The 25,811-nt window shown below is 40.9% G+C and overlaps 1 protein-coding gene across 2 annotated transcripts in view; it reads right to left on the bottom strand.

The window, feature by feature from the left end:
• Positions 1-21,919, bottom strand: part of PPM1L (protein phosphatase, Mg2+/Mn2+ dependent 1L) — a 112,261-nt gene extending 90,342 nt beyond the window's left edge. Inside the window, exon 1 of one of the 2 annotated variants that reach the window (XM_065674661.1) lies at positions 21,003-21,919. In XM_065674661.1, coding sequence (XP_065530733.1) covers positions 21,003-21,401 — 399 coding nt within the window. In that variant the 5' untranslated portion in view covers positions 21,402-21,919. Of the gene's footprint in view, positions 1-16,775; positions 16,808-21,002 lie in introns of those variants that run through there. The other variant, XM_065674663.1, reaches the window with a different exon arrangement.
• Between the last annotated feature and the right edge of the window lie 3,892 nt (positions 21,920-25,811).

Here is a 25,811-nt window from a genome sequence, read left to right as displayed (position 1 = left end):
AGCTGTGGAATTCATAGCAGTGACCACTCCTGCAGACATTTATGAACTCTGCCAGCTCTGCCCACTGACTGGAGGTTTTCCATGTGCAGAAGTCTTCTTATAACTTCTTGAACTTCAGCATTTGACATCTATTTTGAAACACCCTTTTGCTACTCAGGCACCCATTAGATTTACAGACTTTACAAAAAAATAGATACTTGTGTCACAGGACAAATCAGATTAACTAATTATACTACACTTATCAGTTCCTTTTTCTCTGTTGTAGCTATTGATATTTTGAGGCATACTGAAATGGCAAGACTATTATTTTTTCTCCTGTACTGAACTGCTGAGCATTAAGAAAATTGCTTGTGTCCAGCCAAAAAACTGTCAAATTACAGATGAGTTCTGTTTCAACTTCTGTTGGGAAAAAAAAAAAAAAAACAATGAAAAAAACCTTCAACAAATGATTTAAATTTTTTTTTGCAAACTGACCTTCTGTTTCCATCACAGCTGGAACGGTCATTCCCAAAAAAGTGCATTTCCGTGTCTCTCAATGTTAGAATAAGATGTTTTATTGCAACACAGCTGCTCAGTTGATAAATTAAATAGTCTCAACTCCAGCATAAAGAGTCTTCCAACCAGAAGCACAGTGCTGCATGATTTATGCAAAGTGGCTCAGAAATTAGAAATAAATGAATAAATAAAAATTCTATGGTTTTGGTACAGTAAATAAGAATCAAATTCAGACTGAAAAGCTGTAATTATTACAGATTAACAGCCTTTATAAGACAGTAAAATTTACTCAACTTTTCTACCTTCCCTCCATACGTAATGAACTCTATGTCAGTTTTTCAAAATTAACTTTTCAAAATGAAGATGTGCCCTGAAGTCTGGGGGGCACCATTGAAATCAACATTTACAATGGAAAATTACCCCAAATCAGACTAAAGCATTCCAGGAAATAAAAAAAAAAAAATTGAGATTGAGGAAGATCAAATAATCACAGAGAATGAGTATAACTATATTCGGATTTTGAAATGGCATTTTTCTCTAAAGAGAAATCATACATTAAGATGGGATTAATTTAAGATGGGACTAATAAATCCAAGAATAAACACAGAAATTATTTTAAATGATGATGTTTACAATAGATAGTAAAAATATTTTGAAAGTGAAATGAGGTTTCCACAATGAAAGAATTATGGAAGCGATTTTTGTAGATCACTGCTTCATTTCAATAGCAGATACAATGCACACAGCAAATCATAGAATGGTTTGGGTTGGAAGGGACCTTAAGATCATCTAGCTTCAATCCCCTGCCACAGGCAGGGACGCCTCACACTAGATCATGTCACCCAAAGCTCTGTCCAGCCTGGCCTTGCTCAACCTCTAACATGCTAACACAGCTTTACAGAGGTACCAAAAATGTTTCCTATTTTTTGATTTGGAACAATTTAAAAGAGCAAATCTTCAAGACCCTCTTGTCTAACGGAAACCTAACCACAAATAAGGCCCACAGATTCTTCATCTTCTAGATGGTCTATACTGACTTCTCCATTCCCAATATTTGGCTCTGTTAAATTTTGCCAGTGAGCAGCTGCTAAAGAAATCTCTATCTTGTCTTTAATACGGATAAGATTTTGTTAATTGGGTTCTCTCTCATACTTTACACGTGTTTCATGGCCTCTGTTCTCCTATACTAGCACACATTACTACAACAAGCTCCCACAGAGAGTTCACCCAAGGCGTTCCCCTGACGTACTAAATAGTTGTCATTCCAGTCATCTTCTGTCAGCCAAACAAGGGCTGAAAACATTATCTGGGAGAATCACGAGAGGGCAGACTCCTAGTCCTGGACATCCTAACAAAGAGCAGAAATTAATTTGATACAGCTGCACAACACTGCAATTCTTATCTCCTTTTTGCTCTTTCTCATCTCTTTCCTTTCATACTTGCACACACCAAATCTTTTCTTTTTTGGTCTCAAAGTTCTGTTTCCATTTCATCTAGATGAATGTCTTGTCACTAAAGAAGTCTGGAGAACTTTAATCTGCAGTGGGAAAGTCACAACAGGATTACAACCAGGGAACGATGAATTATTCAGCCAACATAAATCTACAATTTTTACTGCATGGGCAGTTTAAAAAAAAATGTATGAATTTCACTTCTAGGGCAGTTTTAAGCAACCTTTATGAAGTGTGAGAGAAAAGTTACTCCAACAAACTCTCCCACCTCCTCCTCTGTTAAATTTAGTCTGCATTGGCATGGCAAGGATTAAAGGCTAATCATCTCCTACAGTTAAATCACGAGCACGCTGTATAGCTATAAGCAATGAAAGACAACGCCACTGATCTTAAACATATATGCATGTAAGAACAGGTTTTATTTTAAAGGTGACATCTCTTACTTGTTAATAAACTTCTATTAAATATACTTTCAGGCTATGAAACCTTTATGGTTATTACCTGCTTTCAATTTAAAGCAAACTGTAACATTTTGGAGCCTGACTTCCTACTGTTTATGTACGCACTATGACCAAGCATGCCAAATGTTCCTCCCATGCTTGATTCATTAAGTACGTATGCAAATTTCTTGTCCAGAAAAAAAAAGGAGCATGACTAACTCTGATGAAATTCAGTTGTAAAGCTGGAGAGTGCTTTGCAAGCTTCCCTATTCATGTTCCAAAGTCATCCAAATCTAGATTTTCAAGTTCAGATTGGAATTCAGCTTTCAAGACAGGATATGAGGATTTGAAGTTTGTACTTAGAAAGCTGTATCTAAAATAAATATATCTAATATCCATAAAATACATATAACTAATATCCATAGAATTTAAATTCTCATATAGCAGAATCTAAAACAGCATTTTTATCTTCTCTTACTAGGCAGAAATCCCAATTCCATCCTAATGAACAACAGTCTGGTTTCATTCAGAAATATCAGGTATTAACTCCCTCAATAGCGAACAAGCAGCTAAATATTTCAACTTCGTTGCTGGGAAAAATGAAGAGGAATTAAGTAGGTCTGGTGGAGACAGCAGAAGATACATTTATACCAAAGATAATCTATACTACTGTGCTGAAGTGCTAATTTTAAATAGCCTCTTTGCATATTGCTAGCATGTGGCTGTTGTAAAACGGAGACCCACACAGGCTAACTTTACACATCTTTACTGAGTCTTGAAGAGTGCTGCAACAGCTACTCAAGTCATGGTACTCAAGCTAGCTCGCAAAGGCTTGCATACGTCACAGTCACAGTGGTGGCAGAGGTACAGGCAAGCCTTAGCCACCAAACTATGATAATCTGGTATAATTGTGCATTCTATTCCAGTATTCCTCCTCTTAAGAAAAATTTAAAATTAGTGTTAAATCCATTATATCCCCAGGCTTCTATATAAGCTTCTCTTTTTTCCATTAAGAACTCACAAAGCAAAGCAGAAAGTTGTCTCTCTGTAAACCCTGAAGTACATTATCAAGGTGCACTGCAATTACAAGAGAGATACTGATAGCCAAGACTTTGCAATTGCACTCTTACAACACCTCTCAGTCACGCAAGGGAATACCTGATACTATGAGATGCACAGGAATACATTAAGAGTCTGTGCATCTTGCTCACAGAGTAGCCATCTTTCCTTTTTTCAGTATTGTCTCAAAGAACCAACAGCTTTTCTGTCAAAAGCTTTGGAAACAACACAACTGGAAACAAAAGAGGCTGTTGGATACCTGAGAAAACTCTGAAATGTCTCTTTACTGCTGGTTTGACATACACAAAGATGTTCATGTTGCCACTTCTGTTTAGGCTGGTGGTGGCTTTCATTAGGAGGTCCTCAAGAAAGGAGCAGTCGTGTTCCTGGCTATTACACACACACGCGTACACACACGTGCACAACCAAGCCAACTTCCCTGTTAGTGTATGAGTCCCTCCTGTTCCTTGTTTCAACCTTTGCGTTCAAGCTGAAATAGATATCCTTACGTTTATCGGAATGAATCAAGGAAGAAATGAATTTATATTTGTTTTTCTTTATAAAGGAATGGAAAAGACTTGGCTTGCTTCACTTTTATTTTTAAACTTTCCCTCAAATATCACTTTGGACTGATGAGATCTTCAGTTTCTATTATCTGAAAAATAAAGAAGTCTTTTTATGGTGTAACTAATGACCCATAATGATAGAAATTCTGCTGATGAAAGAGGAAGACAGAGATAAGAAAGCCTGCAATTATACTCTCCTTTCAGGTACCTGCCCCAGATATCTGACAGGTATGCAAGGTACGCACCAGGCAGTTAAGCCCATTCTTACTATGGTCCCTCTGGAATTCAACTGTAATTTAAAATACCTCTGCTTTTTTCAAGCTCATGCAAATAAGAGATCATTAACACGTTTACTCAAAGGCCTCAAATATTGAAAGTTACCACATTTGAAATAGTAAGGTCACACAATGGGAGCAGGTCAAGGCAACACTGGCCTCACATTTCCTACTGAAGTCCAAGGAACACTGATAACTCCTAAAGCAGCTCAGATTCTTTTCTAATTTACCAACCTAGAGCACCATAGCTAAAGAGTTAAGAGGAAAAACTGCCGGGCACCTACCGAGCTACACAATAGCACTACCAGTGCTACACTGCTGTTGGAATTCACCTCTAGGCACCTGTGCACCCACGTGAAACCAGGGCCAGAGGTTTCAAAATCCAGATGTGAAGAGGTGTTTGCACAATTCCTAAAGTACATGGATGGGAACTGTGGTCCCCAGGACACAGGCATTTGCAGAGATAGATTAGGCAAAAAATCTTTCCTGGAGTGTTTTGACTCATTTTCTTGCTATAAAGACAGTTCCATGACAGGCTTTTGACTCATTTTCTTCCTGTAAAGACAATTTTGTGACAGGCTTTTGAACTCTGACATTTGAGTAAGTTCTTGCACATTATGGCTTAATGATTAAAGTAGAGAACACACTGGTGATGCATTCTGAAACTGTTTACTGCGCGATCTAGGTTCTCTGGCAGCTCAGGGCCTGGGCATTATTCCTACCACTAATTACTTCTCCCTACAAAATATTTACATATTTTCCTCTTTAGAGCACTCAGAAACTCTCTGTTTTCTTGGAGTATCTCATGAATTCTTGCTATGCAAAAATAATGCCTGTAGGTTCTTTCCAGTGGTGTGAAGCTGTTTAAGCTATGAGCTTTAAGCAACAATAAAATCCCTGTTCAGCTGGGGTACATATGCTCTTTCTTCATTTGGTTCATCTGTGGCTCCTCATGTGGCTAAAAGGAGCTTGGTAAAACACAGACACCCCACTCCCATTTTAATTCATTTAATTTCTTTTTACTGTTCCCAACTCATCCCTCTTCACCTTGAGACACCCCTCACTGCTAAGGGCAATTTTCTTGCATTACAGCACTTCAATTCAAGAAAGATCACGTGGTCTTAAATGTTTTATTAACATAACTTTGAAAGTCAAAACCAAAACCACTTAACTAGATCCTCTGGTGCATTGTTATGGAAAGAATAACCCTACCCACCACCATGTTCCCTAATTTAACTTTTCTCTCTTTATTTAAATCAGAAAACATTACCCATATTCCCTTCCAGCCTTCACAATGCTGCTGTGTTCCCATCCCCAGCCTCTTAGAAGCTGGTCTCCTAGATCAAAAGCTTCCAGAAGATTTTAGTCTTCCAGGGCATTTATTTAACTCTAAACACCACAAAATTAGAGAGAAGAAAGAGTACTGCCTCAGAAAGTCACACTGCAACACTTGTAGCAGTTAAACTGCAAGCAGCAGATTACTTTCAGTGACTCTCCTTTATGTTGCTCTAAAGAGGGCAAATTATGCCAAGTTTTTAAGTCTTGCCATTAGCTCCCTACACTGAAAGACTCCTGTTGGCAAGGAAAGAGAAGATCAAGTCCCCCGTCCAGAGAAGAGGGTGAACACTGAGATTATGTTCAGCTTCTCTCCCTGCACAGTACCACTAAGAAGGGCTGGAAGCTCTGGGGATTAATTCAGTCAATCAGTTATGTGCTTGGGTCTCCTGGAACTGCCATGCAGAACCCCTCCAGCTTCAGAAATGACTGATGAAGTGCTAGACTTAGAGGTCATATGCATGATGAGATCATGACATCCACAGCAAGTTACAGCTATCAAGTATGTCATCAGGACTGGGAGATCACTTAATGAAAAACCAGCTGTGCCCCTCATGCTTGTCACAGCTAACAGAGCTGGTCAGTGACCAGCTATTCTTAACAACTGGCCATCTTCTCATACTCATTATTGCTATTTAGATCAATTCTTAAACCAAAAATTCTGTTTCACAACTAAATGCTGAAAGAATTTCTTTAAAATATGAGAAATAGTAGCACAGGGTTTCTCACAGTGACAGGGACATGCCAATCATCATTTTGGCCGGAAAGGTGACCGCTAAGATCCACGGTGTCAATGTGAAGTAAGCACTGATGCTGCTGGGTCTCAGGCACCATCCCTTCCTTGATAATCACATTGAGAAAAGAAACTGAAGACTGCAAAACCCGACAGGTAGGTGATGGTGTTACATTTAATAATAGAAGACACAAGGTTAATAGATGTCAGCATCTGACAGAGAGAAAAAATGAGGATTTGCACCTGGGAGAGAAGGAGAGAACCACAGTTCTATTTTCAGTTGTGTTACTGACTTGTATTAGACCAGCCAAGAAACATAACCAGAAATGTAAGTCTGTAAAATGATCCGAAAACACCTGTTCACAGAGGTATAATATGTTTTTGTGACACACCTGAAATACTTTGAATCAGAAGCACAGTGAGGTCAACTGAAAGCCACTGTGACAGGCAAAAACCTATTTTCTGTTTGTACACAAAAAAAGCTCAAATGGTATTTGCCACAAACTGCATTGAGCTCTCCTGTCAATTGCGAGTGCTGGGAAACCCAGTAAAAAAACATTCCAGTAAAAATATCACTCTTCACTATAATAGGTTTGAGGTTACAGCCTTTCATACTATTCATTAACATGATTTTCATCTTCCTCCAGTGTCAGGTTTTTCCTTAATAAGAGATGCACAACCCACATGCCAAAAAAGCTTTTAAAACCTAAATTTGAAACAACTAATTCCAATATGCTGCTGGATACACTTTCAGTAGGCTCTTCAACCATGGCATCATAATGTTGTTTACAGTTTATTACAGGAATCACAGAATCATTAGGGTTGGAAGGAACCTCTGGAGAGCATTTAGTTCAACCCCCTGCCAAGGCAGGGCCACCTGGACCAAGTTACACAGGAACATGTCCAGGCTGGTTCTAAATGTCCCCAGAGAAGGAGACACCACGACCCACCTTAGGCAGCCTGTTCCAGTGCTCTGCCACCCTCAACCTAAAGAAGTTCTTCCTTGTGTTGAGGTGAAACTTCTAGTTTATGGCTACTGCTCCTCGTCCTCTCACTGGGCACCACTGAAGAGTCTGGCACCATTCTCCTGGCACCTGCCTTTGAGGTATTTATATGCATTGATCCCCTTTTCACTAAACATGCCCAGCTCCTGCAACCTCTCCTCATAAGAAAGATGTTCCAAACCCCGGATCATCCTTATGGCCCTTCTGCTGGACCCTCTCCAGTAGTTCCTTGTCTATCTTGTACTGAGGAGCCCAGAACCAGACACAATAATCCAAATGTGGCCTTACTAGGGTTGAATAGAGGAGGAGGATCACCTCCTTCAACCTGCTGGCCATACTTCTCCTGATGCACCCAAGGATACTATTGTCCCTCCTGGCTTCAAGAACACACTGCCAGCTCATAGGCAACTTGTCACCCACTGATACTCCCAGGTCCTTCTCAGCTCAACTGCTCTCTTGCAGATCAGTCCCCAACATGTACTGGTATTTGGGGTTCTTTGTACCCAGGTGCAGCACTTGCCCTTGCTGAACCTCATTAGGCTTCTCTCTACCCAATGCTCCAGCCTCTCAAGGTCCCAGTGAATGGCAGGGCAGCCTTCAGGTGTATCAGCCACTCCCTGCAGCTCCATATCATCAGCAAACTTGCTGAGGGTACACTTCAGCCCTTCATCCAGATTGTTGATAAACAAGTTGAGTAAGACTGGACCCAGTATTGATCCCTGGGGAACACCACTGACTACAGGCCTCCAACTGGATTCTACTCTGCTGATCATAACCCTCTGAACTCTGCCATTCATCCAGTTTTTGATCCACCCCACTGTCTATTCATATAACCCACATTTACTAAGCTTATCTATGAGGAAGTTATGGAAGACAGTGTCAAAAGCCTTGCTGAGGTCAAGGCAGGCAACATCCACTGCTTTCCCCTTGTCAACCCCCCCTGCCATGTCATCACAGAAGGCTATCAGATTGGTCAAGCATGATTTACCCTTGGTGAATCTATGCTGACTACTTCTGATGACCTTCTTCTCTTCTACATGCTTGGTGAAGATCTCCGGAATGACCTGTTCAATCACCTTTCCAGGGATGGGCGTAAAGCTCACTGGCCAGTAGTTTCCCAGGTCCTCCTTCTTGCTCTTTTTGAAGGTGGGAGTAACACTGGCCAGCTATCTCAATTGCTAGTCTTCAAAGTTTACACGAACACCTTAGAATACAGGTTGCATGTGTTGGCGTTTGTATATGTGTGGTGTGCAAAATCCAACATGTCCCAAGAGATATTCTAATTTACTCTAAGTATTTTTCTAGTCATCACATGCAGACCTGCAACATGAACCAGTATGCAGCTACTCTCTTGAGCTGCTATATGACATTACCAGGCAGACTGGCACTGTGCTTTACAAGGAGGCAGATAAGTTAGATATATTTGCTTACTTAAAAAAACATGTATTTAAAAATAAAACTATTAACAAAACATATATCTCAAAGCCTGAGAGCATAATCTATCACCTTAATTAGATAACTAATAAAAATAACAGATTAGAAACAGCATGTATGTATCTCTGAAGGCTGAAGAGAAACAGTTCCGGAACTGGTAGTATCAAGGTACCACCTCCTGCCAGAGCCACCAGAACAGAGCCTTTGAGCAGGTCTAGATGAGGACACCAATACTCTTGCAAAGAACACCTTACAGAGTAGCAGGTTTTCCTAAGCAGGAAAAAATGTGGCGTTTTTGAAATTATTGACTATCTGAGCATCATTCTTATTGACAAGGTGGAAGGCTAGCTTGATCAGGTAGAATTATCTCCAATTCTTGTCTGTCCTGCCCTAATTCAAGTTACAGCTGGAGTCTGAAGAGACAGTACCTGACCTCATCACAGACAATGTGGACACTGAGTCCAGTGGCCATATCATGAAGAGATGCTTACTAAGAGGACCCCCACCACAAAACAGATCTTAAGAGTCCCAGAAGCACGTCCCAAATCGATTCACCCTCCAGGGGCTTAGAATGTTTGAGATGCAAATCGTTCAATAACTTCTAACAAATAGTACATTATTTAGCCTCTTTTTTAGTTTTTTGTTCTACTTTTATTTACAGTTACAGTATCTCCACAAGAATAGGGGGGAAAAAAAAAGTTACCAAGGAAAACATTGATAGTAAATATCATGCTTCTTTTCAGAAACAATACAGAATAAAAATAATGTGAATCAGTATATCAGGATACATAATTGCTAAAATAAATACTCAAGCAAAAAAAGAATTCAGGTTGATGACTTAAGTGTTTGTCAATTTAAAGCATCACAGAAATTGCTTATTTAAAGCACTGATTGAAATAATTCTGTCCCGGAGGCAGGAAATTGCTCCTGCCCTCAAAGTTAAAAATAATATCACCATTAACCTCAGCAACAATTTTCTAATTGCCAAAGATTACAAATCTTTTATGCAACATTAATCCACAGAGAATTCAATCACTCTACTTTGCCTTCCAAAACCACTACAGTAATAATAGGTGTAAGAAAAGTCTTTACAAAAAAAGTCAAACTTATGTGACGTATTTTATATGAAAGCACAAAACATTTTGCAAAATTAAAAAGTCTGTCATACCAATCTCTTTGTAAATTAACGTAGCACCCCACATTTCTGTTTATGCTTGAAACAGAAGCAAGAAGAGGGGCTGCTTGGAGCTCTTCTCTGACATACCAGTGCCAATTGGCACCACGAAACAGGCAGCTGGTCCTACATTTTGTTCTCTAAGTCCTAAGCAATAAGGACTGGCAATACGTGCCAGCAAACCAGTGAACTTAGCAGAAACAAAGAGGGCAAAGTTTAGTTTTCAGAGCATCCAGAGTTACAAAACTGTTAGTGCTCTTTCAGGAGCCATAAAGAAATGCTGCCAAAATGCACACTCATGCTCTCTGCTTCTCTCAAACACGTAGAGAAAGAGATAAACCAGTATTCATTCTAAACCGCAGAAATAACCCTTACATATACATCTCTCGGGGTTTGGATCTTGGGCAATACATAAACAGTGGCACATTGAAACTGAGAGTAGTTTTCCTATGGCTGGCTGGTGATCCCTCTAGGACAATTTTTTATTAAATACGTCTAGTCTTACAGCAACCTAAAATTAAGGCAAGCTACAATGCAAACCACACACTAGTCTCCCTTTTCTCCTCTACCCATGTTTTTGTCTTCAAATCCTAAACTCCACACCTCAACTCCCTCACCCCCTTCCTCCATTGGAATCCCTGTGCCATGTTATTCCAGCAAGAATTCTGGATGCTTCCAACTGCACAGCCAGGAAAGTTAGCAACAGCTTTTTTTCTTCCCCCCCCCCCCGCCAAGTAACTAATAAAAGAATTACTTTCCTTGTCATGGTTCAGAGTTAACTGCATATCCAAGCACATAGTGCAAGGCCACTTACCTTTGCCTCTCTCCAATGGGAATCCCAGCAGCATCCTGGCCACAGTCAAGCAGGCCTACTCCTCACAGCAGCAGTGATCAGGTGTACTGTGCATCATGATACCAGCATGAGGTGATCATTATCAAAGGTCTTTCACAATAAAATCTTGTTTTATCTCAATTATAGGAGAACATGACTTATAACAAGCACCTACACGTACTGTAATTCTGCGTATGACTGGTCAGTTTGCCATCTCCCAGTTAATGCCACTTCAGAGAAATGAGATTGTTTCCTTCCCAGGGTTGCTGGTTCTCTCCTGTTTGTGAACTAGGGACTGATTTTGTCCATTCTGTAGGTATTTTTCTACTTCTCCATGTGTGATTTCCTTTTCCTTCCACACCAGTAAGGGGCCAGACTGAGGATGATTGGGAGTAAATATCAAATGAACATACTATTTTTTTTTCAGTGGGATTATATAGACTCTTATCCAACTTCTCTGCTTCTCAGCAGAAATAAACCCACCGTAACTATGCTGCATATATGTCAGATTGAAAAAATAAAAGAAACCCCAACATTAAAAGCATCTTCTACATCCTACAGTGTCCAATAAAATTCTAAAAAGATCTAAGTAATAAACAGAAATTAAAAGCCAGAAAAATTAGAAAAAAGAACACATTCACTCTCAAATGCAGGAAAGTAAATGAAAGCTCAAGGGGATAAACATTAAGGAAACTAAGGAGACAAACATGTTTTCTCCTCCCCTTCCTGCTACTCCTACACTATGCTTCCATTCCTGAAGCACACCACCTTGGATAGATGTTTGTTTAATGCTGATCAGAATCAGATATTTCAATACCTCAGCTTTAGTGTGTGTTTGGAAAGTTTAGGCAATTCCGCGGTGCAGTCCATGTGTAGACTACATGCAAATAAATAATGTTTCCATTAAAATGCAAGTTTAAAGGAATGCGAGCTATGGCTCACCAGAGAACTGTATTATCAGCCACATACTTTCACTTATCAGAAGAAATGTTTCATGCCCTCCAGCAATTTTCTATCTGGTAGAGAATGAAAAAGTAAAGAGATTTATTACATTAAAAATCGTATTGATTGAAAGCAGTACTGTATGACAGTTTCAGCTATTATAACAGAACATACTAAAATCAAATGTTTACCCCTGAAGGGGATTTGGGTAAAAAAAAAAAAAAAAAAAAAAGCCTTTTCAACATTTATGACAATGAGAACATTTGCAAGGGATAACATTTTAGCACTGAAAGTAAATGCAAATAAATGTTCCTTTCTCCAAGGGAGCTTTGAGGTTTGCCACCATGATGTGCTATGGATAATTGCATTGCGGTTTAGCAGTTAAAAAACGTACTTTGATTGTGTGGCTGGAGATGTCAGCTGCTCACACAGCTGTGAATCAGACAAGGTCAGAGATGATGAAAGCCAGCAACGTTTCAGCATCATAATCAATTTCTGTCAACAGCAGTACGATTGGTACTCCATGCTGCCATGCAGCTCTCAGGAGCCCGCTATGACACCAACCCAAAGAAGGATGCTTCTTCCACTTCCCTCACCGGTTTTGCTTATCACAAGACAACTTGGGCACTGCCCTCCCCAGAGCCTGAGCCCCTGGCTCAGCTCTGTGCAATGCAAAACCGATTACTTTTCTGGAATGACTTTTCTACAAGAGTAGAAAGAAAGGTAGATTTTTCCACTAAGATTATTTTATGGCCTGCAGACTACTCTAGACCTGAAAGCCTAGTCTTAACAAGTACTTTCAGTTCTTTTTATTTCTTTAAGGTGACCAAGATAGTTCACTTAGATCACAGCTTTGCCATCTAAATCTCAGGCCTTTTGGCGTAAATGGGCAGTTATTTAAACAGCAATTTACACTCTCACCAGTATCATCTACTTACCTTGCCTTGAGTATTTATTAGTATTAAGTGTTCAAGGCCAGGTTGGACAGGGCTTTGAACAACCTGATCTAGTGGAAGGTGTCCCTGCCCACAGCAAGGAGGTTCTGCCTAACCCAAACCATTTTACAATTCTATTTTAGCATCTGAAAAACTTTCTTCTTGCAAAGTGCAATGAAATTTATAATTTTTTAAAGCTATGTTGTTTTCAAATGAAATCTCTACATTTGGCAGTACGTTTTAAACTACCTTCATAAAAACGCTAGCTGAAGCGTTTAGCACTAGTTAAACAAAAGTACAGGCACACAAACAACCCAAGAGAAAGAAATTCTCCACCTTATTGCAACTACTGATTTTGCACACAACTTACAATGGCCCAGAGATCACAAGCTGTTTGTATGGACATCTTTGTCCAGGTAGAAACTTCCTTTTGAACTTGTGTTACCTGTAGTCTTATACTTGTCTTAACACCTTTGGGGTGAACTGAAACTCTGTGGGGTTAATAAAGACCATAGGTCATCAACTTTTCATGACCTTCTTTTACATGGAAGATCTCTTTGGAGAAACTGGTCTATCCAGCTGGAGTAGTATCTGGTAACAGTGTGGTCAACATTGATGATAACATGAACCTGACTAGGAAGTCAGCAGCCAAAGGGAACTTGTAGTTATAAAAGCTGTTTAAAAGAAAAAAGAGCCTCACTCGTACCTACCCCCCGTTTCAGAAGGCAGTGGCACAGGGCATACATTCCCAAACTTGTTACAGAGGTTTTCAAAGTGGGTCATGCATGCACTCTGCTAGGAACACACAGATCATAGAATCATAGATCACAGATCATTTTAATCAGCATAGATGTGCCACATGGTATGAGTAGCAACAGCTCATATTACTGCTTGCCTTTGGCATCCTGCCTGAGATAAAGGCTGAGCACCTCACTGCCGCTGTACAGCTTCTCACGGGTCTTCTCAGGATGTAGCATATGCAAGGACCTACCTGGTGCGAAGACCCAAGGGCTGGCATGGGCAAACAGAGCACAGCTTGTTGAGGTGGAGCATCCCCTGAATGGATGAAGGCATGAAGTTCGTGCAATGCTCAGGTGCAAAAGCATGGTCACAAAATTGCCTGGACAGCAGGGAGCATGGGTGTGTCGGTGCAGAGGCTTGTTTTGTGGGACACAGAGTGGGGAGGATGGCAATAGGGTCAAAAGGGTGGTTGAGTTCACTTAAATTTTAAGGTTTTAACAAATATTACAGTGAAGAAGTGGAGCTAGAGTCATGTGACTTTCTGTGTATAATTATAGCAGCTGCTGCCCTTAAATTCGTTTTGAGAACTCTCCTTTCAAGGGCATAGATTCAAACCAAACAGCACTACAGAAGAAGTATGTAAGCATTTTGTTCCTTTTTCCAGATCTATCTATACTGTGCTTAAAGTGAAGAGCAAGTCCTGAACCTTGAGACCCAAGAAACACTAGTGTCAGACTCCTTTGGATTGCCTGTCATAGAATCACAGACTGGTCTTGGTCGGAAGGGGCTTTAAAGATCATCTAGTTCCTGCCACAGACAGGGACACCTTCCACGAGGTCAGATTGTTCATAGTTCCATCCAACCTGGCCTTCAACACTTCCAGGCATGGGTCATAAAACCTAACCGATCTCATGCACGACCATTTCCAAAGAAACCAGCATGTCCAAAAGCTCCTGGGGCTGGGGAAAACGTGAAGCACTGTCTGTAGTTTCAGTCTGGTGAAGACAATAACTGTGTGCTGAGGAAGTGTGTTAGACAGGACAGGTGAAAAGGGACAGGGCTGAAGAGTCTTCAGAGCAAGGGGAAATTTAGAACTGCCAGATCCAGTGCCTGGCAACCCAGCAACTAGTATGCAGCCACCACAAAACAAAGTCTCCAGATGCCAGGAGATGGTTTTAAAAGTCACATTGCCAGAAGCCAGTACTCAACTTTAGGGAACAATTTACACTATAAATATTTGGACTTCTAACAACTGGGAGAAAGGAGAAACACTACTCTGGTCCAAAGGAGCTACTGAAAGCATAACACTCAAGACAGAGCTAGAGCAATCTGCTGTTTTAACTAATCCCACATGACAGAAGAATCCAAATGTTCTTTTTCTCACAAACAAAAAAAATGCCCAAGTTCCTGACCTGCAGAGCAGAATTGATCAAACTCCACTGCCCAAAACCACATTTAATGTGCTTATTATTGTCCAGGCTGGACACCAGGTTAAGCAGGACTAGCTAACAAGTCTTCACCACTGCTTATTTTGTGTGATAAGCAGCATCAGTAACATAAATCAGCACATTTTTAGGGAGTTTAAGATGCTGCTCATTTCTAAGCCTTGATCCATCTGATCTCTCTTAGCTACATAAGTGATTGCTTATGTATCTAAGGACAGGGCCACAGCAGTGCTACCGCAAGGTATCAAGTTAAAAAGTGTCGGGCGCTCTTAACAACTGCAGTCTGAACATTCCTATTTGGTAGCTGTGAAATATCCTCTCCATCTACAGCGACAGATAAGTTCCTGAGCACTGACCACGCAGCAAGAGCATGCACACAAACACTTCCTATGTACTCTTAAGTTACTCAAGTTCTTAATGGAAACTTAAATGACTTTCATAATTTGAAAGCATCTAAGAATCAAAACTGATGTAATTAAACCAGTGGCAATCCGTTGGCTGCCTGCATGCGCAAACATGGAAGCACTGATACAAGCTAAGCTGGCAGACTGCATTTAAAATTAATTGACTTTTTGATTTTCATAAAAATTGAAAAAGACTCAATCCTACACTGAATGATACAGCTGTTAATGGCAGTGATAAGAGATCCTACTCCCAATTACATATTTTTTACACCGTTTTAATCAATTTTAAGTCACAGTTCTGTACAGCAAATGAGCATGTGGTGTAGACCTAAATATCAAATAAATATGGTTTTGTAGGATGAAGATCATAACCCTGTAACATGATACCCAGGAATCGAAACTCAGATAAACTAAACAAAATGACAGAAATGTCCCTATATATCATTTTAGTTTATATTTTAGGCCACTTGTGGAATTTACAAGCAGATTTGAGACTTGCATATCAACATGACCTCACCTATGTAAATATTTATTCAAACATTTAGGCACTTTATAGAGGATTCTAGATTAGAAACTGAAGGAAAATACTATAAAAGGAAAACCATCCTAGTAGTTTCTTTTTAAAAACTGCAAAGTTTCAAAGATTTCACCTTGCAACTAGACTATAACATCTATAAAAACTCAAAGCTGTTGTCTGATTTATTCTTACTTTTTATGAAATCTCAAGCCATTAATCCTTAATGGCCTTTGCACAAAAGTATGATAGATACATTTTCATCACTAAGTTTGCCTAAGTAGTTCAGTGTCAGAAGAACAGCTTTGAATTAGAATTAGCAGATCCAAAGGAATTTAGAAAAAAAAATCCCAACAAAACTGTTAGCTTTCTCTTCTTTTATCACAGCATGAACACCTTCTGCTATCAGGATCAGTCACTAACAAAAAAGAAAAAAAAAATCAAAGATCATCAAAATAAAAGTATTAGCTCATTAGTATGTATTTGGTAGAAGGCAAACATTATCTTCCAACCATCAGTTAACATCTCCAATTAAATGGAATAGTTTCCCCTTACCAGTGCCTGAAAAGATGTTCATCATCATAGCACAGCCAACATGCAGGGGAGTTCAGGGTTGTGAAGGGTTAAAACTCATGTTAACTGGTATGAGCACAAGCGTACAGTCACCATGTCCTACTCTTGACAGTGTGACTTACAGCTGCCCTGCCTAAATTCTCACACTCTGGTAAATTTATTTTTCACCTTCACTGAGGACTAGTCATCCCATATTCATGAAGGAGGAGAATATGCACAAGAGTGATTTTCAGTATTTCAGAAGTTCTCTTCTCAACCTAGCCTCCCAGCAACTTGTTTGTTGCAATGGGGCCAGAAGATGACAGCAAGTTCACCTCAGTGAATCAGGGAAGAATTAATCACGCTTTCAAGTACCTGTATTTTAAAGGCACAGCAGGCTCGTTTAAACACAGCTGGCACCCTGCCCTCTTCTCCAAGCCTTACCTCAACATTCACGTTTCCATAGTCTCAGACAAAGATTTTCGCCATTATCTTCTGACCTTTCCCTTTTATTTTTGTCTTTGTAAGTTAAACAGTAACCAGAGACTTCTGCCAACAGTTTCTGATACTGATTTCAAGGTCCTGTGGCACACAAAGTATTACGCGATTCTGTATGCGGTTACAAATATTAGCCATCTATACAGCAAATTCCGTCCTTTCTTTACATTTAAGCTCCCGAATCTTTCCTTACACTATGAAGAAAAATAAAAAGGTGTATTTCACATACTGCAACACTGTATCAGCAACTCTAAAAACTGATTATATCGTGCAAAATACTCTTAACCGTACCTGCAGATCATAAGGGACAAGCCTTGCCACGTTCCTATTTAAGGAGGCTAAGAGAAATAAAAAGAGCAAGACATTTTTTATGAGACACTTACTGAGCTTTAATTTCCCCCCATCGTTATCCACATCAGTTTATGACTGCAAACAAGTGAAGGCAGCATTTAAGGTACTATTGCTATAACTATTTTTAAAGTCTTTACCTCACAGGGTTAGGAAAAAACAGTGATATGCAACATAGCCATAACCATAAAACTGCAGATGGTAGCTTTGTTCTTGTCTAATAATGAGATCTCATTAAACCAAGTGTTTAAACCTTAAATATCTGAGAAAAGAACCCTTCAGTAAATGTTAGTTAAAAGAGTCAAATCATTCCAATTAAGCAACCATCCTTTTCTTTGTTCAGCTTTCAAGTTCTTTTTGTTATTTTATCATTTACATAGTTTGCCACTTCTCCGTCTTCCAGTCTAGACAGCCCCAAAAATTCTAAATAAAGGAAAAAGGGAAGAAGAAAAAAAAAAAGAAAGAAAAAAAAGAAAGAAAAAAGAGGCACTCAAGCTTATCTTTCAGCCTTGTAAAGAAGGTGATGGGAGTACAGTCTAATACCTTCTTCTTGTCTTTTTTGATCCTAAGTGAAATTAGCTTGAAGACTCCTTTGTCCAAACTCATTCAGAGAGACAATGGACAGAAACTTTTCTTAATTCTTTCCAACTCTACAACTTTGCCCTCTACCTGTTCTGCATTATTATTACTATTCAGTTTTCAAGCAACAAACTTTGCATAAAAGGAAGGCCATACTAACCATCGTGTATCAAGTTTTCTCTCTGAAATATTCTTGTCTCTCACAAGGAACTGCAGCAGCACACCACATACTTAGCTGTGACACAGAGGATTAATACTTATTTTTGCTTACTGCTTTCGCATCAAGCCAGCTACAAAATTAAAGCAAATAGCTGCCAGCCTATTCAAGCTAAAATTGCAAAATAGAAGGGGAAATGACACAACAGAAAAGTAGAATTCATGTAAAATGTTGGCAATATTTAAGCAAAACTCAGTAATCTTCATAAATTAGCACTACAGAGTAAGTCATATTTTTGAATAATGCTTCTCTATTTTTCCACTTCAATGTGATATGGCAGGAAGTAATTAATGGAGACACACTCCCTTGTATTTAGCTGGAAAGAATTAATCTAGCATCTCATTTGTGGCATTGTCTGTTTGGAAAAACAATTCTTGCCCACATTGAACAGTCTATTTCACATGTAACTCCAGAGATTAGCAGTTCTTTGTTCTTTAAATACACATAAAGAAATTTTATGGGACCCCATGTGGAAAATTTAATCTTCACAAAGGCTTTGTTACATATGTAGGCAAAGTGCTCTACAGAGTCATTTATCTTTAAAAAAAAAATCACAAAAAAACCCAAAACACCCCAAAAAAACCCCAGACATCCAGAAAACCAATTCACATAGAAACCTGAAATTTAGTATTATCTACTGCAGATTAAATAAGAGCGTTAATTTTTCCCTTTTATTCTCCCTCCCCTCTTTTCTACTCAAAACTACAAAACCTGTCTAGATTAAACCTCATTTTTCTTTTGTTTTTCTTTTTTCTCTTTTTTTTTTTTTTCTCTGTATGCACAGCACATAGTCCATGCTTTTCTCCTCAGTTTTACACAAAATCTAAAGCTGGAAACTAGTCATGTCCTCAGTGATTAGGCACCTATTTCCTTAGGAGTAAAGGCTATTAAGAACACCTGAGAATTGCATTAGAAAGATAAATAAGAGGTACTAGATACATTTTTTTTTTAATATTAACTTTAGTAAGGTTTTTGGAAAGAGATCTGCTAAACCTTTCAAAATAACAAGCTTCTTAAAGAAAAGCCTCATACTTTGCCACTGAAACAATTAGAGCAGGTTCTAAGGAATGAGAATACAAGAGACAAATGAGCTTTCCACAGATCCAGTAATATCATTAATATATCCTATCTGTGTAATTCCAAGATTCACAACGAAACAAACGAACAAGCAAACAATATATATAGGGCACATTCTTCTTTTAGCTACTCTCTGTGTTATAATGGGTTTGCAATCAAGCGCAAGGCAAGATGCACGTATGATACCAAATTAACGAAAGAAGTAAGATGGCTCTTTCACAATGCCAGAGTCTAAGTGTGTGTATCATAATTGTATCTGTAGCAATTTCAGAATACTATTTAAAAACATGACACAGATATTCCTGCTAATTTGTTTTGGCTAATCAGTTCAGACAAGGAAAACTGTCAGTTTAAACAAAGCGGAAGAAGGCAGCAGGCAGAGTACAAGCACCTCCTGTCCAACTCTTAAGGAAACACGAGAGCACCAAACACACTGGTCAGAGCTCATATTCTTTCAGGAAAAGATGTGAAAACAGTTTGCAATGTACAGACATTTCTACCTGCATTCCTCGAAGGCCAAGGATAGTGAGCTGGCACAAATACGCCAGTCCAAGTTGGCACAGCTGCGCCCCAACTGAAATCGGACGTAAAAAAGAAAACAGGGCTCAATCACAACCAGAAATTGTTGTGAAGCTGACAATTTTCACTGTCCAACGTGTTTGCATTATTTTAAAGGGGGCAAAATGGTGTATGCTGCAAGACAGCAGTAGGACACGACTGACTCCTTTTACTACCGTGTGGGCAGCAGAAGAGAAGCTTTTTGATTATGTGCCTCAGGCCTGGATTTTTTAGGCAGCACTTACAGGTTCAGAGGGGCAGCAGCTCCACAACCCTGTGCTCCACTAGTGTCTGGTCACTGCCAAGGCTTTTCAAGGAAGGACTTTGACTCCTTGATCTGTGAAAGCAGCTTGAGGAACACCCAAGCTTTTTCCCTGCCTTACCCCTCCTCAGAAGGAGTGCTTTGTGAAAAACTTCACCATTTCTCTCCAGCTTCCATCACCCCAGCAAAACCCGGAAAGTTCTCTCATACCCAGCACGAGGGTTGCTTCAGCTAATTTGTTACACAAGGACAAATTCTTTGTCCTTTCCCACAGTTATGAAACATGTACTTTGTGCTATACATAAAGCTACATGGCAGCAGCACCACAATCTTAAATAAAGAGGAAGCTATCACTTCAGCATCTGTAATCTGTAATAAACGAAGCATCCCATCAAGCTGTAACACTAATTACACAGCACAACCTGAAGGAAATCGCCCTTCCTAAAAAACTTAAGAGGTTAAACATCAAAAAGTTTCAAAATGACAGCTTTCCTGGCTTTCTACTAGGGAGGGAACAAGTATGACAGCACAGCTGTAATGACTTAAAATCTGCATGCAGCTCCCAAACATGATACTCGTTCTCAGTGACTTGCCAGTCCTCACTTGAGGGTGAATTCCTGTGAAGGCACGCTTTACGCACACTGGCTTTAAGATGACTGCTCTCTAATTGCTGCTGATGAGCCCGGCTCCTGACAGGAGGGGGAGACCAGCCCTGTGCCAAAATCAGATCACACCACACTTCGCTGTAACAAAAGATGACTCCAGGGAGTTCGTGCTCATCATCGTTATTCCACACACGTAACAGCCACCTCCAACGGCTTTTACTTCAATTAAACCTTTACTACTGTAAAGGGCAGCCAGGGTATAAACACATTTATACTGCAGTGACTGTAGAAGGGTACTGAGAAATAAAGGGAACAGAGTATCCTCAACCCCTATTTAGAGACTCGTGCCCCCCACCCCCACCCCCAAGAAGCAAGGAAAGCCCCCCCCCTCCCCCCCCCCCCCCCCAATGTCTCAAGATAACCACACAAACCTGGCAGGTGAGAACAGATTCAACCCTTGCCCTGTAACCATCCACCCCCGAACCCCCTTTTTGCTTTTTGTGCCTTTTTTCCAACAGAGCACTTGCCTCTCCTCCATGCCCATCAAATATCCCGAAGATGGAGGGGTGAGTCTTGTTCACCAGGTCAGTGATTACTTCGAACCTGTCCTCCATGTGATCCCTCCGGCCTTGGATGGAGTAGACAGCCACGTTGTGGCTCTTGAACTCCCAGGTCTTGGAGAACTCCGCGTCCAGCACATCTAGCCCCCCGAGCCTGTCATTCTGCATGATCTCGGCCACCTTGCCCTTCACCATCTTCACCGCATCCCTGCTGGACTTAACAATGGTTTTCACCTCATCCGTGTGGAAGAAATAACTCCACAGGGCCAGGCTGATGCACAGCAAGAACAGGGTCTCCGGTCTAAGCAAGAAGTAACGCATGATCCGACCCAGCAGAGACAGCAAAGTCATTGTATCCTCTATCATTTATTATCGAGACCGTGTATCCCCACACCATGCAACGCGCACCCGGCGGCCGGGGTGGCTCTGAGCCGAGGCAGCCAGTCAGTGCATGCTCCTCCGCTGAAGTCCCGCGCCCGCCGCTCCCTCCTCACGGCGGCGGCCTCTGGGGGCCGGCTCCGCGCACCGCCGCTGCCGGGCGGCGGCCACCTGCGCGTCCCGGCCCCGCGGTGCCCCGTGCCTCCCGGGGAGGGGCCGCACCGCCAGCAGCGGGGCCCGGCTCGGCTCGGCGCGGCTCGACAGGCTTCACCGGTGCCGCACTCCCCGCGGCCGCGTCTCCTCTCAGAACCCGAGCTCGCCTCGGGCACCCCTAGGCCGCTGCTCCGCCTCAGGGCCCCGAGGGAGGCCGCCGCGCTTCGCCGCTCTCGAAGCCCGCCCGGCAGCAGCGACAAAGTGCCTGCAGGGCCGCCCGCGGGTACCTGTCTCCCGTGTCCCCCACGCCTTGCGCCGTCCCTCCCCCGGGGCGGAGCGCAGCCGCTGCTGCTGCTGCCACCGCCTGCGCCCGTCCCCGCCGCCCGACTACAAGCCCCGGCGGCCGTCGCGGGAAGAGAGGGGGGGTGTGTTGCGTGAAGCGGCGCGAAGGGTTCTGGGGCGCGTAGTCTGGCGGCGGGGCTGGGCCTGGCGCTGTCCGCGTCCGCGTCCGCGCAGGGCGGGAGCGGGCTGGGGGCGCTGCGCAGCCCCTTGGCCACAGAGAGCCCGGGCTTCCCTCTGGAGGAGCAGGGCAGCAGGTTCTGGAGTGTGGCTAGCCCTGTCTCCAAAGGCGGGATGACCCTACCGGCCACCCCGCTTCTGCTTATAACCCGAGACAGCCGAGACGCGAAACAGGGCTGGGATATTGCTGGAAGGTAACCTTACAGGGCTGTCAGGTAGTCTCCAGGTGCATCCACGGGCATGCAAGTGTATGGGAACCAAAGCAGGAATTTCTCGGTTATTAAACTGATGGCAGGATTTGCCTGGACAGCATTCTAATGGAAACCCCCCAGTGTTCAAAAGGATTGTTTTATTTCTCCAAGCCATTTCTGTAAACCATCGTTTTTCTGCTAACTGATAAGGAATGAAAATTACAAGCTGTGAGGGTGCGAGCACAAGCTGGCTGGAATATAAACAACAATTCGGCATAGTGCCCGAGCTGTGAATGAGCCGAGGTGATTTTCAGCTGACTGGCAGGCCAGGTGTCCAAAACCTGACAAAATTAGTCAACCAGCCTCAAAGAGTATGACAGCTGACATAATATTCAAACACATACGAGTGGTGTTGAATTAGCAAGCCACAAAACCAGTCTGAAATTGTGAGTGGAAAATGTGGTAAACTGCCTTTATAGCCAAGGCTGAGCTTTTGGGTCTACACCTTCCAGTCTTTCAGCAGCTCCTACCCCCTAAGGACTTTGTTAACACTGAATTTACACATAAATGTGCATGAACTATTGTTTTGCTAGTTTTTTTAAAGATCATCTTAAGTACATTACATAACTCCAGCCCTGGTTAACACAAAACTAATGATTTCAGCTTTTTTGTGTCTGATTCTTACATCCAACTCTGAGAACCAGAAATGTTAATTACAGTTGTCTATAATTGATACTGCTTTATATCTCGGACGTACGTCACGCTTTGTCGGTATTTCAAAGGACTGTCCGAAGTTGTACATTTCAGGGCTGAAGAACCGCTTACCTTTATTATGTTCCCACCTATGACTGTCTGCTCCAGTTGAACTTCAGGCTCTTTACCTGAAAGGCCAAAACATGTGTCCATGAGTTCGGTGGTCTGTCAACAACACAGTCGCGGCATCTGTGGCTTATGATGCTGCTGGAATAGCTAACTGAATGAGTATTCCCAAGAAACAAGACTAAATGTGACAAAAAGGCTAAAATAAGTTGCACCAATGAAATAATATTTTTGTTACTACAAACTTTGTAGCTACATCTAGCCTGAAGAGTTTCAGTCAGACTAAGTCCCCATTTTGTGAATAGAGCTTTTCTAGCAAAACTTTTTGGTTTAAACAAAGCCTGTTCTGTCTAAACTGTGTCTTTGTGTGCTTGGGACACTTGCATTATGACACAGATCCCTCAGAGCAGTCAGTTTGTCTTTGTGTCTGTGCCCTTTGCTAATCTTCTGCCTGGCTCTGTGCTGCCAGCATCAATCCCCTTTGAGCTGTTCATCGTACTGGCTGAAAGCTGCATGTGACCACTAAGCAAAGTTGGCTCTGTAATGATTGTGTTTGGTTTTAATAGCTGTATTATGGCTTCTTTTAATTCTATTTAATTTGGTGTCTAATGGCAGATAAAATAAATGTAAAAATGTGGAGAACACCACTCACTACCATCAACAAATTCATTTTTTATTTGACTGTCATTTTAATGGCATATAAATGTGTATATACTGTGAGGGAACAGTGACCTGTATGGAAGTTGTGTTTTATTGATGGCAAGTTGAATTCAGACTATGAAATTGCAAAGTGAAATAAAGCAGTTTCAAGTGCACAAATCACTCTCCCAGCCACCAGCATGCATCTCCTCATTGCTATTTCAGTTGCTGAGGTCTAGTACCCATATACTGCCCAACAACTTTGTCCAAAGGATTGTAGGATCCTCTCTGTGGTAAATGCCCACAGAAACAGAAGATGCTCCACAATACCTTGGAGGAGTCCATTAACAAGGTAATAATTGTTGCCTATCTTCCATTGCGTTATGCATATTTTATACTGCAAGAGAATTGGAGTGGGTTCTGAAAGCATTTCAGCTGTGAAAATATGATCTGAAAGGCTCTGCAGCTGCAGAGTGTCCAAAGCTTTCCTTTCTGAGCAGGAAGCAGACAAAACAATAGGCTACAGGCAAAGTGTTGTTCTAATGAACAGATGCAATGGGGCAGCAACTGTCGTCATGGGGGGGCCCACCTCAGAGTGATCCATGTAATTATTCCCACCTTGAAATGGAATTGTTCACTAATTAAAAGTGAAAAATGCAGGTATTGAGTACATGTTCTACGCCAATTTACTGTTAAGTAGAAAACTTCAAAGCAACATTGAGAAAGCGCAGTAGGCTGATCAAGAGGTGGGCCAACAAACCTACCTACAAGTTTCATTCTGCACCGTTTACTCTAGCAAATCTTCCCAGTAAGATATAGAACTTTGAGACCCAAGCAATCACTGAGTCAGCTTCACAAATGAACATGAATTTTACACTGTGTAATAACTTGAGCATGTGGAAAACATTTCTTGCTCAACAGCTCCTCCTGCTGCTTACACGTAGCATGAAGCGATCAAGGCATAATTTGGTTTTATGCCTTGGCTGCAGAAGCAAATAATCTGCTATTACAGACGTATTCATTGTCTGTTTAGTGCTGTAACACACAAGAATTCCGTCTATGTTGCCTGATATGGAATTAAATGAGAAATTATTTTGGGTCCAAGAGAAGAAAAACAACGTGTAACTTTCATTCATAGGCAATTTTTATGGTACACAGAATTAAAATACAGAATAAGATATTTGAGAAAGCACTCACTTTTTTGCTAGTATGCACAATACTATCGCTGTTAGCATTACAATTTATTCCTTAGAATAAGAAAAAAACAATGCTTTTGATTGTAAGAAGCCTCACTTTGTAAAGATACTCACAAGGATAACTTAAAAATAGCAATTTCATTTACTGTAGTTGCAAACTGAATTTATTATTATTTTACCCTGGGGAAGAACAGTGAAGACGCAATCCTGAATAGGTCATCAACTTTACTGCACAATTTCACTAACACAAAGCATTTAGTTTGATGGAAATGTCCTTGTAAAAATACTACCAAAATCTGTAAAATTTCTATTCTGTAGTATTCTCCAGGATGCTAAAATTTTGAATATGCTTCTGTTATTATGTAGTGTAGTCTTCTGCCTGTTAGAAAAACCTTCTGAGGATTTTCAGATTCAGTCAGTGCTATCAGCATAAATCAGAAGTGCACACTAACATAGCTTACTGCAGGCTAGTCATTGCACTGCAGGTCAGAACACTGAAACGTATATCAGAATATCCCCAGAAGCTTACAGAGGCACCTCCCTTTCTTTCTGTTGATATATAAAATCATAATAGAAAAAACAGTACCAATGCTAACTATAAAACTGTCTTCTTGCATGTCAGGAGTAAAACTGCAATATAGCAAAATATTTTGTGCTTTTCAGATGTTTTAAATAAATACATTTTAGAATTTAGGATTCTATATAACAGTATAGCAATATCATGAACTGTCTTCTACAGTAGTTTTGGTAAATAAACGGGTAAATAAAGTTCAGCTTTATTTTTATCCTTTTATCCTTTCTTTTGATCTCAGTTGATATAAACAACACTTTCTAAGAGTGTTTCCAGAATTTTATATTGCAGAAAATGCCAAGCATTGCAG

The sequence above is a fragment of the Lathamus discolor genome, chromosome 3 (assembly GCF_037157495.1).
Source record: "Lathamus discolor isolate bLatDis1 chromosome 3, bLatDis1.hap1, whole genome shotgun sequence".
Lineage (NCBI taxonomy): Eukaryota > Metazoa > Chordata > Aves > Psittaciformes > Psittacidae > Lathamus > Lathamus discolor.
The sequence above is the reverse complement of the archived record's forward strand: the minus strand, read 5'-3'. Positions and strand labels throughout refer to the sequence as shown.